The sequence below is a fragment of the Bubalus kerabau genome, chromosome 2, assembly GCF_029407905.1.
Source record: "Bubalus kerabau isolate K-KA32 ecotype Philippines breed swamp buffalo chromosome 2, PCC_UOA_SB_1v2, whole genome shotgun sequence".
Lineage (NCBI taxonomy): Eukaryota > Metazoa > Chordata > Mammalia > Artiodactyla > Bovidae > Bubalus > Bubalus kerabau.
In genome coordinates, this window is record NC_073625.1 from 116,293,788 (window position 1) to 116,307,131 (window position 13,344).

A 13,344-nucleotide genomic window follows, 5' to 3' on the forward strand; every position below is an offset into this window, starting at 1 on the left:
CCCTGGGACGGCGGGGCCTGGTGGGCTGCCATCTATGGGGTCGCACAGAGTCGGACACGACTGAAGCGACTTAGCAGCAGCAGCATACTGTCTACCACATGTACCAATTTTGATATGGTTGGTTCCTATGGGGTCATGTTGTCTGAGGCAGTGATTACTGTTATTTTCCTTTTGGTCACAAAGCAGTTTGGTATGTAGTGATACTTTTTCACAAATATTATTCCTATCATCTGCAGGTATTTAACTAATAATTTAAAATTAAATAGTACTTACATTCAATTTCCTATAATAAATCATAATGGTAAAGAAGAATGTATATGTATAACTGAATCACTTTGCTGTACAGTAAAAACTGACACAACATTCTAAATCAATTATACTTCAATAAATTTTTTAAAAATTAAATAGTATTTAAAGATTTACAATATAAAATAAAATTAGTCAGAGTATGGATGAAATGTGATTGGCCATGTCTGTAATTGTTGGGGCTGGTTGAGGGGTACATGGAGATTCACTGTACTTTTCTCTATACTTCTGAGTATGTTTGAGAATTTCCACAATACAGTGTTAAAAAAAAAAAAAAAAGGTTTATGACAAAAATAGCTGCCCCTTATTTCACCTTCTACCTATTCTCTATTCTTCAGTCCCTTCACTTCTTTTTGCCATTTCTTTGGACATTTATCTTTGTATTTTTTAACAATGCTTCTGGTGCTGTGTCTTGATTTATCAACATACTAGGTTAACTATTTGGCATGCTTAATCTCTCCTCCCAAACAACCATTACAGTGGTTAGCACCATGTCTGGATAAGCTCTTTGTCAGGTTTCCATTATTGTAATTATGTAAATATTTTAACTTTCAGAGCCATGTAGTATATTCTGATTATGATACTCTTCCTGCAAAATACTTCTTTTCCTCCTGAATATTATAATAGACTTGTTTTTATTGCTTAGTTTTCTATGTCTAACATCCCACTCCAATGGCTCCACATACAACATTCCACATTTGTCAGATCTACACAGAAGCCTACAATTCCAACTTTTCCCCAGCCGTTCTTTTTCCTGGAGCTCTCCATCTCTGGCTTCCCAACGGACAGTGCCTTCCTGGGACTCCTTCTGGCTGTCTTCTGGGCATTTCTGTCATCTACCTTCTATGCTGGATCTCCTTTTTCTGTATCCCATGTCTTCCAGGTCAATGCTCCTGCTTTGGTGAACCACATCCTCTGATAGCTTTTTGAGAATAAGTGTATAGGAAGAGAATTTTTTGAAACTACGTATCCCAAAATGTCTTTGTTCTGCCTCACATGTGATTGACGGTTTGGCTGTCAAGCTGGAAATACTTTATCTTTAGAATTCTGAAGCAATTACTCTTTTCTTTTTGGAGACTTTGCTATTGAGAAGCCTGATGCTATGATGATAGCAATTCTCTGTATATTAACTGTTTTCCTGGAATTTTCTATTCATCTGAAATTTCATAGTAATATGCAATGGTGCTCTCATTATATGGAGAAGAGTCAGGTCCTGGGCGTCTACTTGCTCTTGCCCCACCTTTAACTCTACACCCATTCATTCGGTTTCCTTTAATTCCTGAGTCTTACATTCTGCTGTGCAAATTAGCTTGCTTCTCATTAGCAGCCCCCACTATAAGCATGTATTATTAAGTTTCAGTTGTCAACATTTTGCTTAGTCAATTAACACTTCTCCATCTTTTTATTCTTCCAAACTTTTGTGATTTTTGTCAACATTTCTTGTACACTGTTGTCTCTTCTGTTCCCTTTGCCCTTAATGGTACTCAAAAAAAAATTTTTCCCCTTACTGCCATTTTAGAGGAATTCTGAAGGTGCAAAGATAAACCAAAAGTACAGTGTAAATCACTCTATTTAATAGCAAGTCTTCCACAATATTTGATGAATGCCTCATAAATGCTATTTTTATCACTATATTATAAAATTTTAGTGTTTTTATGTAATTATTATCCATATACTCATCTTTATCATTAAAGCTTCAACACAGAATTTGCTTTTGATATAAACTTCCAAACTTGACATAGTACTAAAAAGTTGGTTTTTTTTTTTTTTTTGTATAACTGCTAAATTTTTGTATATTTTCTAAATAACTGAACCAAAATACATCTGTTTGGCCAGGTCATTGGCCTAATAGCTAGTGATGTCCAATATAATATAAATATATGCATTTAAGGGTGACCAGTAGCACTGCCAGTATCTGGGAGCTTGTTAAGAAATGCAGACTCTCAGGCTCCACTCTATAAACTATTCAATCAGAATCTGTGTTTTAACTAGATCCCCAAGCTATTCACAAATACATACAGTTGGAGCACTAGTCTATTTCACCAGATCCTGCTTCTCTCTTATGTCTCCACTCCCTGCCCCCACTTTCAAAAGTACCCATGACATTTTCCTTTCAAATACCTTACAGTCTGAGTATGATGAAAGTTGCCTTTTCTATCCCTCTGCCATCCTCATGGGTCTGTCCCAGAGGGTCTCCTCCAAGTCTCTGCTCCTCCAAACGGGAAAAGCCTTGAAAAGTACAGGCTCTAGAGCCATGTTATTTGGGTTCATTTAAACTCTGACTCTAGCAGTTGGGCCAGCACGCTGCCACATTGTGCCTCAGTTTTAGGTGTAATATGAATAGCATTTTCATGCATGTTAGCTATTATGCTCTGCAATCAAGGCGTTAACAACCGAGTATTTAGGAATTTCTCCTCATCTTCTGCTGATGCTGCTTGTATCACACGATGGTTTATTCATTTGGACTTTTGCTACTGAATCAACTAGTTCCACCTTCACCTGGGGATGATTTTATAAAATTTGCTGAATGCAGATTCCCCACACTTTTTGGACTAGTGGAGTGTCCACCTGGTGAACATACGTGAATGAATTTCCTGTTATAAGCTTTATGAATGAGGCATCAATCTTCTTCAAGGTTCAACAATATTCTGAGAAAAGTGAGCACAGGGACAATCTGGGAAGGAGACAGTTGAAGGGAGAAAGCCAGAGAATTTCAGCATTGGTGGGAGCAAAGGGGGAAATGGGGACATGTATTGTCTAGTGGGGAGTTGTCTAGTGATGAACTTAACTTTCCCAACATTAGATATGATGTTAGCTATAGGTTTTCCACAGATGCACTTTATCAAATTAAGGTTTCTTCTATTCTTAGTTTCTTCGGAGCTTTAAGTCATGAATCAGAGTTGAATCCTGTAAAATGTCTGTCTGCATGTATTGAAGTGATCATGAAGGATTCCTTTATTTTGTTAACAGGGTAGGTTACAGTAATTGACTCTTGTAATTTTAAAATGACCCTGCATTCTGAGATAAACTCTACTTGGTCATAAGGTATTATGCTCTTTATTTATTGCTGGATTCAACTAGCTAACAGTTCAATAATTTTTGTATCTATGTTCATGATATATATTGGTATGTCCACTTTCTTTCCTTGAAATGTCTTTGGCTAGTTTCACTATTGGGGTAATACTTGTTCTCATTTTTTTTTAATTGGGGAAGTATTCCCTTTACCCCTATTTTCTGAAAATCTGTGTAGAATTAAAGTTTTTTATTCCTTAAATGTTTGCTAGAATTCACCAATATAGTAAAGTGGACCTGGAGTTCTTTTGTATGAAAATTTCTGATATTTTCTTTAATATTAAAACTATTCACATTTTCTGTCTTGTGTCAGTTCTAGTAAGCTGTATTTTTCAAGAAATTTGATGACTTTAATTTATTGGTTTACATTTGTACATAACATTCCTTATTATCCTTTTAACATCTGAAAGATCTAAATAACATTCTTGATTTCATTCCTGATAGGGATAATCTGTCTTTTAGGTTTTTCCATCATTTTGCTCAAGGTTTAATTTTATTAATATTCTCAAAGACCAACTTTTGGCTTTGTTAACTGTATTACCTGTTTTCAATATCACTGATTTTTGCTCTTGCTTTTAATATTTCTTTGTTCTACTTACTTTGAATTTTATTGGCTCATTTTTTTCCCTCTAGTATGCTCTTTTAAATATATAATATTTAAAGCTATAAAACTAAGGAAGGAAGTACAATTTTACTGATTTGGCCTTTTGTTAGTTTATTTCTCTGGATTATTAAATTAAAAAAAATTTTTCTAAAATTTTTTTAGGTAAATATTTCCAGGATAATCAGTAAATTCTACCATGAAGAGAGTATGCATGTAAATATAAAAAATGATTATAAGAATATACAAAGCCTAGCTAGCATTCCTGTTACATAACCCTCAGCTTTTCATTCCATTCCAAGCTGGGTATGTGTTTATTCTAAAGATGCTTGAATTTTAAGAACTCTCAGTTCCTGTTTTGCATGCTATGTTGTAATTACCAGTGACTCATTCATCAAGTTTTTGGATATAAATGAAGGTGAGGTATGACTTTAGTTAATTTTAATGCTTTGACTGCACTAACTGCATCACTGGTACACTGTAAAGATTAAATTTTCCTCCATTATGAAGTATTTACATTTATGTAATAAGTCTTCTCTAGTTATTGCTCATACAAGCTTTTTATATTTATCTACGGAGATCTATCTCCTCTTTAAATAATTCATTTTTGAGTTCTAGTTTTTAAATACTGAAAAGGGTAAACGCATACAGGTGGCGCAGTGGTAACGAAATCTGCCTGCCGGTGCAGGAGATGTGGGTTCAATCCCTGGGTCAGGAAGACCCCCCTGGAGAAGGAAATCCCACAGACAGAGCCTGGCGGGCTACAGTCCATGGGGTCTCAAAGAATTAGACACGACTGAGTGAGCACACACGCACATACGATAGTGCCAAAAATGATTTTCACATAAAACCTTTAAGAGTTCTTTTTAAAGGAATTATTGTACTATCAAGTGAAACTTTTTCAAACTCAATCCATCAAGATATTCCTACTTAAATATACATACAACCAAATGAGTATTTGTGTATTTCAGAGATCATAAAATATTTTTGCTAATTTATCTCAAAACATAGGTATCAGTGACCTTCTCAAATTAGGTCAGGTAGTAGAAAAAAAATCTAATACTTTTTTTTTTGGTTGTGCTGGGTCTTCGGTGTTGCTTGGAATTGTTCCTGTTGCAGTGAGCAGGCTTCTCATTGCAGTGGCTTGTCTTGTTGTGGAGCATGGGCTCTAAGTGCATGGGCTTTAGTAGCTGCTGCACAGGAGCTCATTAGTGGTGGCTCACAGGCTCTAGATCGTGCAGGCTCAGCAGTTGTAGCTCATGGATTAGATGCTCCAAGGTATGTGGAATCTTCCCGGACCAAGGATCGAACCTGTGTCCCCTGCACTGGCAGGCAGATTCTTATCCACTGTACCACCAGGGAAGTCCTCTAATACATTTTTTTTAGCATAAGGTTAGGTTGGAAGAAAAGGCTTTTGATTTTGAAGGCCAAATGGAAAGCTATTTTATTTCATGAGCCAAGAGAGGATACACTTCAGTGGGATGAAAAGTGTACCTATCAAGATGACTTTTGCTTCTAACAATTTTATCTTTTTTTAAAAAAAGGTAAAAATTTAGAAATCATATATCATTTCAGCATCTTATTTTTAAGAAATCCAACATTTTGGCATAAGACAAATGTATACAATTAAAGAGTTGACTCGTTGGAAAAGACTCTGATGCTGGGAGGGATTGGGGGCAGGAGGAGAAGGGGACGACAGAGGATGAGATGGCTGGATGGCATCACTGACTTGATGGACGTGAGTTTGAGTAAACTCTGTGAGTTGGTGATGAACAGGGAGGCCTGGTGTGCTGTGATTCATGGAGTCACAAAGAGTCGGACATGACTGAGCTGAACTGAACTGAAATTCTTCAAAACATAGTATGGCATATATTATTTTTCCACAGGGCATCAGATAGTAATAGATATAGACCACTTTGTTAAATAACAAAAATCATATGAAAACCAACATAGTACTTCATTTATTTACTGTATAAGTCTGGCAAACAGCACAAAAATTCAGCAACATTTCAAACATGTAAAAAAGTCAAATGTTGAACAGTACTGAAAAAATTTTTTTACATAATTAGTAATAATGTGTACACATGTAGAGTTCTGCAAAGCTAGCAAATTCCAAGGGTGCTTGGCTTCTGAACATATACCACAAAAACACATACACAAAGCAATATAATTTATCTTTATAAAAATTACAGCCAAGCAATAAAAAAGGATGATAATAATGAAGATACTAATACATATGTTCACTACATATATCTTATACATTGAAATGCTACATCTTGTACCCTGAAATGCCATGTATAGAGAGCCAAGCAGAGTAAATTTAGGCTCATCACTGAGGTTAAGAATTATTTAAGAATTTAATGCTTGTATATGTAACATACTCAAAACTTTCTGTATAGCAATTCCTAGATTATAACAATGTATTCCACTGAGAAGTTGAGTCTTCTTTGTTGGCAGTATAAAATTTTTGACCAGATCAAAATTCTGGTAAAACATACACTGAAGGCATTGTCTAGTGTATTCATGTTCATGGGCATTAATGAACGTAGGAGAAATTCTTAGATTTCACACTAAATTTCAGCTGAGCTTTGTCAAACCAAACAGCTCAACTGTAAGGCAAGAAAAATTAACCCTCTCTGATAGATTAGTGGGCCTTACCACATAAAGATAAGAATTCAGTCTTAGGGAAAGACTCCCTATGTAAGCAAATATGAAACAGTGGGCACTGAAATGAACTTCTAGAAATGATCTAACATCTTGATACTCAGACACTGGTTCAGAAGCAACAATCTGTTGGTATATTTTATCTAATTAACATTTTATGATCAGCACCAGTCCCCAAAACCTCAAATTATAATATCTAATCTTCATTAAAATACATCCTTTTGTGCTACATTAATATAATTATTAATATAATCAAATTAAGGAAAGTCAAACTTAACTCAACTTACTATATATATTTTTGTGTATGCAGGGTAACAAATCTTTTTATTTACTTGTGCTTCTGTTTTGGGCTACTTTGATTGAAGAGAAATTCATTTCACAGGATTACATCTTGCTAAAGCATTCCTTAGCATTGGTCCAAACTTGAATTCCCTTTTAAAACAAACAAATGGAAAAAAAAAAAGCCCCCAAAACCTTAAAATGTAATTTTGGAAGGATTTTGAAAGCCCAAGTACTTGGCTTACTGGTATGTTAGATTTCACCTTTTGGAATAATCAATAAGTCCAACAAACAGAATACTTTTTCTGGCAATGGCTAATATAAGTCAAAGTGAAATACTTCTGAAAAAAGTAATAGAATCATTGTATGAGCCTATCTTCAAAAAAGAGACAGAATTCCTATTTCTTTTTGAAAGACTCATTTACTCCTATCATATACTCATATCATTTCTACTTATAAAACAAACAAGTTTTGCAATATCTGAAATGAAAAACTTGATTAGTCTAACAATTAAATATAATTTAATGAACTATTAATTAACCTAATAACCAATATTTTGATAAAAAGTTATAAACTCCCTCTCAATGGTTACAGCAGGCTATTTAGCAAAAACTAACATGTTATTATATACCTAATAGGCTTAAACAAAAACGCATGTTTGTAAAAAATGTAACAGTAAAATCTAGAAAGTGGTAGAAGGTATGTTTTCAACAAACTAGATATATACATATATATCTTTTGTTTATATATATATATTCTCCAATAACTTCTAATTTATGAAGAATATTTTAATACTTATACATTGAAGTTTATCAATATTTACTGAGGCTTTGAACAATAGGAAAAAAATCAATCTTTTTAGTTTTTTTTCCTCCCTGATGGAACACAAAAAGAAAAACAAAACAAAACTGCACAATCCTTTAAAATGTCCCAGATTGCCTTACTAAATGATTTACTGAGATAAAACATGCTGAATCGCTCAATAAAGTGAGAAGCACTAGAGAAAGGTAAAGCACCAGTACTGACTGGTAACCACACAGGCAGCACTGGGGCTATGAAAATGAGGTTAAGGAATGTCATACATGTTGTTCTTACAACATCGTTTTAGAAAAATTTCCATCACTGCCAAAATACTTATTTTAACCAGAATAAGCTTCAGTGTTCATACCTTATATGATAGGTATCATTAACATGTTTATTAATACACATTTTCATGTGTATCTTTTCAAACTCATTTGTATACATACAATCATTTAAAAAATACACACTTTCCTCTTCCTCACAAAAACAGGATTGCATTACACGCACTAGTGTGTAGCTTGTTTTCTCATCTGCCGTCCTATTAGGATATCTTATTAGGACAGTGCATGTGAGATCCATCTTATTAAGACAGTGCATGTGAGATCTATCTTGTCTTTTCTAACAATGAATACTCCATTAGCTACTACTTTATCCAAGCCCTAACATTTAGACCATTTTCCAATGAAAGTATGTATTGCTATTAGGAATGGTATTTTACTGCCCTGTTCAAGAATATCACATAACCATATAATGCTTTTAGTACATATTTTCAAATGCAAGTAATAAATGGGGCATACAAATTTGAAACTTCAGATGAGTGGAGACTTGGTAATTAAGATTTTGATTATGACATTTCTTTCAAAATTAAGTAGAGAAACTGGGAAACATTCTGGCAAAGAATGGACTTTAAAAATGAAAATGATATATACTTTGTTTCAAATAAGAAACTGATTTTAAAGAAATTTGCCAGCACTTCTGAATATACTGGTACCTTCACTGAAACCAAAACCTACCTTTTTGCACATACTGATCTGCATGACTGCGTAGCTTATGAGGGCCTCCTTTAAATCGTGGTTCTTTTGTTCTTTGAAGCGTTCAATATCAGCCCAAGCATTTCTGACAAACTCTCTTAAATAAAGGGTACAGTCATCATTATTATTCGTATTTAAATTAAGTAAACTACATATTATTAATTCAAATAAATACTTCTCATCTGAGTTGGGTTTTTGTCTATAAAGTGAGAGAAAAAGCAGTCAGTCATACACTCTTCTATATTTTAATAGTCTATTTTACCACAAATTTCAGCTTCAAATTATTCCTATAAAAAAGATGTAAATGGCTCCTTGAACCAACTTATAAGCCAACAGATGCCACAAGAACTTACCTGCCTGGAGTCACTGCAAAACATCCAGTCTTTTCAACAAGATGGATTACGTATTACATTTATCATGTATTTTCTTTAAATGACAAAGTTTTAAAAATTCTGAGAGCCATTTGTCTTTTTAACTCTGTCTTTGGTTTACTTTGACTTACTTGACACCAGCAGTTTCAAAAATTAACAAAACCACCTCCAAATCAGTGAAACTCTTGGTCTGCCTTGATCTACTCAACAACTATCAGACAAAAACAACATGAAAAATGGGCCCAAAAGTCAATGGCAGATCTCTGAGAACTGAATTTCTAAAAATATTTATGGAATAATTATATTCTAAGCCATATGCAAGGTGCTGGGACACAAAGATGAAGACACAATCACTGACTTTGAAGGGTTCGTATAGCCAGAGACAGTCACACCGTACAAACTGCCACGGGAGAAGGGTATGAACCAAGTGCTGTGACAGCCTGTGAGAAGGCTTAACAAAGGAAGCAGTTCAAGAGCTGGGCACTGCAGAATGATCAGGCTTTTAACTGACAGAAAAGAGCAGAGGAAATATGCAAAGGATAGAAATCATGTAAAGTACAAGAAAATAATATTATGACGTTTAAACACTTCCTTCTTCCTCTTTCCCCAATACTAACACAACTGCTTCTATGTAACATGATTTTTGGTTACTCAAGTTTCTTAGGAATATTCAATCACTGTATTTTAGAAGATGAGGCTACATCCAGGGACACTGATGAAGCTAGGAATGGTTATAAGCCACCTGCCACAGAGCCTACAAGTCTAGCCATGTTAAACATCCCAGCATTTTTACCTGCCTTCCAGATTTTTAGACTTAAGTTGTTGTTCTCCTTCCTTTATTTGTTCTTCCAGCATCTTTATTCTGGCTTCTCTCTGCTCTGGAGTTTCTTGACCGAAGAGCTTGGTAGTCATTCCCTTCAAAGAAAATGTTCTCACAGTCTAAGATGAAACAGAAACAGATGAATGGATAAATAACATCTGTACATTGAATATTTTTCAGTCTTAAAAAGGAAGGAAATTCTGACACACGATACAATATGGATGAACCTTGAGGACACCATGCTAAGTAAAATAAGCCAGTCACAAAAAGACAAATACAGTACAAGTCTTCTTACATGAAATATCCATAGTGTAACTTACAGAGACAGAAAGTGGAATGGTGACTGCCAAGGGCTAGGTAAAGAGGGAAATTAATAGTTGATATTTAATAAGTATCGAGTTTCAATTTTGCAAGATGAAGAGCTCTGCAGGTTGGCTGCACAACAAGGTGAATGAACTTACTACTACTGAACTTGAAAAATGGTTAAAATAATAAATGCTATGTTCTGTATATTTTATCACAATTTTTTTTTAAAGAGGAAATAGCTATTTCCCCCTAACTCAGACAGAAGACCACAAACCATACAACCAGGGGGCTACTATTAAGGCTTATAATACTAGAAGATGCTGAAGAATCAAAAAAGGAAAAATTTTTACTGAGCTTCTTCATCATATGGAAAACTTCCAGGTGAAATACTAGGCAAGTTACTTATGTCAGCAGTCATATTTTTTCAATTACTCTGTGATCATAAAAAATGGATAAAATTCAACAGGCAACAATGAAAATAAACCAAACTGAAAAAACCATTGAAAATCTGCATAACTCACACTAACTCTTGGTTATCCATTAATAAAACAGAATGCCTACACCCAAGCCTCAAACTTCACCATCTCCTCACTCTCTGCAGTTTACTGAAGGAAATGCTTTTCCCTGCACATGCAGGAGTAGAGGACCAGGCTCCCTGAAAATGGACTGGAAATTTCCCCTGGATTTTAAAAATAAATCAAGCCAGTGCATACCTGCTTCATGGTCAAAGGTCTTTCCCCACGTATCTTTATGTGGGTAACCCACAAGCACTTTTAAAAGTACAGGACTTGTTAACTATGAGATGACTTACAAACAGTGGCACTGTCACTGCCTCATTACTTCCAGATTGTGTGCCCTCACCACGACGGCTAATTTATTCCAATGAAACAGCTGAACAGTAGAAAGCTGATTATAAAAATGATCTAAGTCTAATACAGTAAGATACAAAATTTTGTTCACAAGTACTCACTGTAAGGATTCAAGAATAAAGTACACAAAAAGCTCTGTTAGGAGAGAAACAATGATTCTAACAGGGCAGTTTTTCAAGTTAACTAAGATTTCTATAATGTAAGTGATAAAATTAAACCTTGCAAAGGTCATTATTTCAATCCCAAAGAATAATGTTTTTTTTCACTTAATCAGAAAAGAGATGGTTCTTATTATACAGTGCAATTTGGCAAAATTTCTTATAACACTATATATGTTTTAATGGCTTACTTTTTTTTAAGACTTAATTTTTTTAAATTTAATTTTTGGCCACCACCATGCAGCATGTGGGACCTTAGTTCCCTGATCAGGGATTGAACTTGTGCTCCCTGCAATGAAAGCACATAGTCTTAACCACTGGACCATCAGGGAAGCCCCTAGTGGCTTATATCTTTTTATGTCAAGATCACAACCAAAAGAATTATACAGTTGTCCACAAATTACTCCCCTTTAAAAGCTACAGGCATCCTGCAGCCCATTTCACTTAAGGTTCGTTATAATACCAAAGACCCAAACAGAAAACAGCTCACCCCAGTTGCCAGTTCCTCACACTGCTGCTTCTTGGATGCTAGGTCCTGAGCAGCCATCTCCAAGTCATACTGCATAAGTTCATGTTTCCTGCACACAGCCCTAGGAGAAAAAAGTGCTGCCATTTAATTTTTGTGGCCTCTCTAATTATTAACATGTTAAATTTTTCCCCAGCAGGTATAGTGGAGGCATTCATGTCTTACTATGGTCAGAACTTTTATATCTAGAAATTTTAAGCTTAAAATGTAGTACCCCAATATTAAAAATTTAATCTAGCAGAACCTAAGCATAAATACTTTATATTTTAAATCAAAAAAGGTTGTTTTCCAGATACTTGCAAAATTTTCTTCAATAAACATACCTTTATCACATACATTTTTTAAAAAAGCTTTTTTTGTACAGCACTGGAATTAATGCTATAATCTCACATAACAACTGAGTATTATTTAAAAAGATTATCTCAAAGTTTTCTATTTAGAAATGTCTATTAGTTTTTATTATTATAAAAGTAATCCATGCTTACTAAAAAAAAAGATTCAAATACAGGAATGTACTAAATAAGTTTTAAAAACACTTTCTTCTCCATAGTTCTACAATCCAGACACAATTCATATTAATAGATGGTATATATTGTTCTAGATTTTAGCTAGGCATTTCTGAACTATATACCAAAGACACGTTTCTTTATCAATATACATTCATCTTTTCTATAATCTTTAAGAGTTGCAAAGAGTTCATTGTGTTGAGCAACCTTCCTTTGGTAAGTTACTTGAAAAAGCTTGGTGTGACCTGTACTACTCAAAGCTCTAGAAGGAAAAATGCTAACAATGTGATGTTTTCATCCCAGCTACTGAACAGCCAAAGGAATACTGCTCTTCTGTTTTATTAACAGAATTCTTATACTGATTTTAAAAGTGACAGGAAAATGATTCATTTTTCTAAACTGGAATATCTCCCAGAGAATTCTGCTTGGCCCTGTAGGAGATATCATAAAAACAGAAGACAAAGTCCTGACATTAAGAAATTTTACAATCTTGCTAAGGAGATAAAATATGCAGGTATGGAAAATCAGAATTTAAAGGTAATATACAATGGAATGACAGATCATAATAACACACACTCAGTGTGTACTCTGCTTCCAATCTCCAAGCTGGAAAAAGCAGATACAACACACAGACAGACCTGAAGCCAGAGACTAAAAGGTTCTATCAATATAATGTTTCAAATATAGTGAAAGTGTTAGTCGCTTAGTCATGTCCGGCTCTTTGTGACCCCATGGACTGTAGTCCTCCAGGCTCCTCTGTCCATGGGATTCTCCAGGGAAGAATACTGGTAGGTTGCCATTTCCTTCTCCAGGGTATCTTTCCAACCCAGAGATCAAACCCAGGTCTCCTGCATTGCAGGCAGACTCTACCATCTGAGCCACCAGGGATCAGGATCATCTTAAATTCCTATGTCTAGCACTCTGCAACAGATAGGAATACAGTGAGATCTCATTCAATATCTAGGGGAAGGAATTCATTTAAAAATCATCTTATTCTCTTTATTTTAGAGTAACAGATGAAGAGAATGTTGACC

The 13,344-nt window shown here is 34.7% G+C and overlaps 1 protein-coding gene across 2 annotated transcripts in view; it reads right to left on the reverse strand.

The window, feature by feature from the left end:
• Positions 1 to 5,915: 5,915 nt before the first annotated feature.
• The window catches only part of SNX4 (sorting nexin 4), a 55,070-nt gene continuing 47,641 nt past the window's right edge, over positions 5,916 to 13,344 (reverse strand). For both annotated transcript variants that reach the window (XM_055568486.1, XM_055568487.1), the window contains exons 11-14: positions 11,769 to 11,868; positions 9,919 to 10,064; positions 8,737 to 8,851; positions 5,916 to 7,075 (exon numbers count right to left, since the gene is read on the reverse strand). In XM_055568486.1, coding sequence (XP_055424461.1) covers positions 7,028 to 7,075; positions 8,737 to 8,851; positions 9,919 to 10,064; positions 11,769 to 11,868 — 409 coding nt within the window. In that variant the 3' untranslated portion in view covers positions 5,916 to 7,027. The remainder of the gene's footprint in view (positions 7,076 to 8,736; positions 8,852 to 9,918; positions 10,065 to 11,768; positions 11,869 to 13,344) is intronic.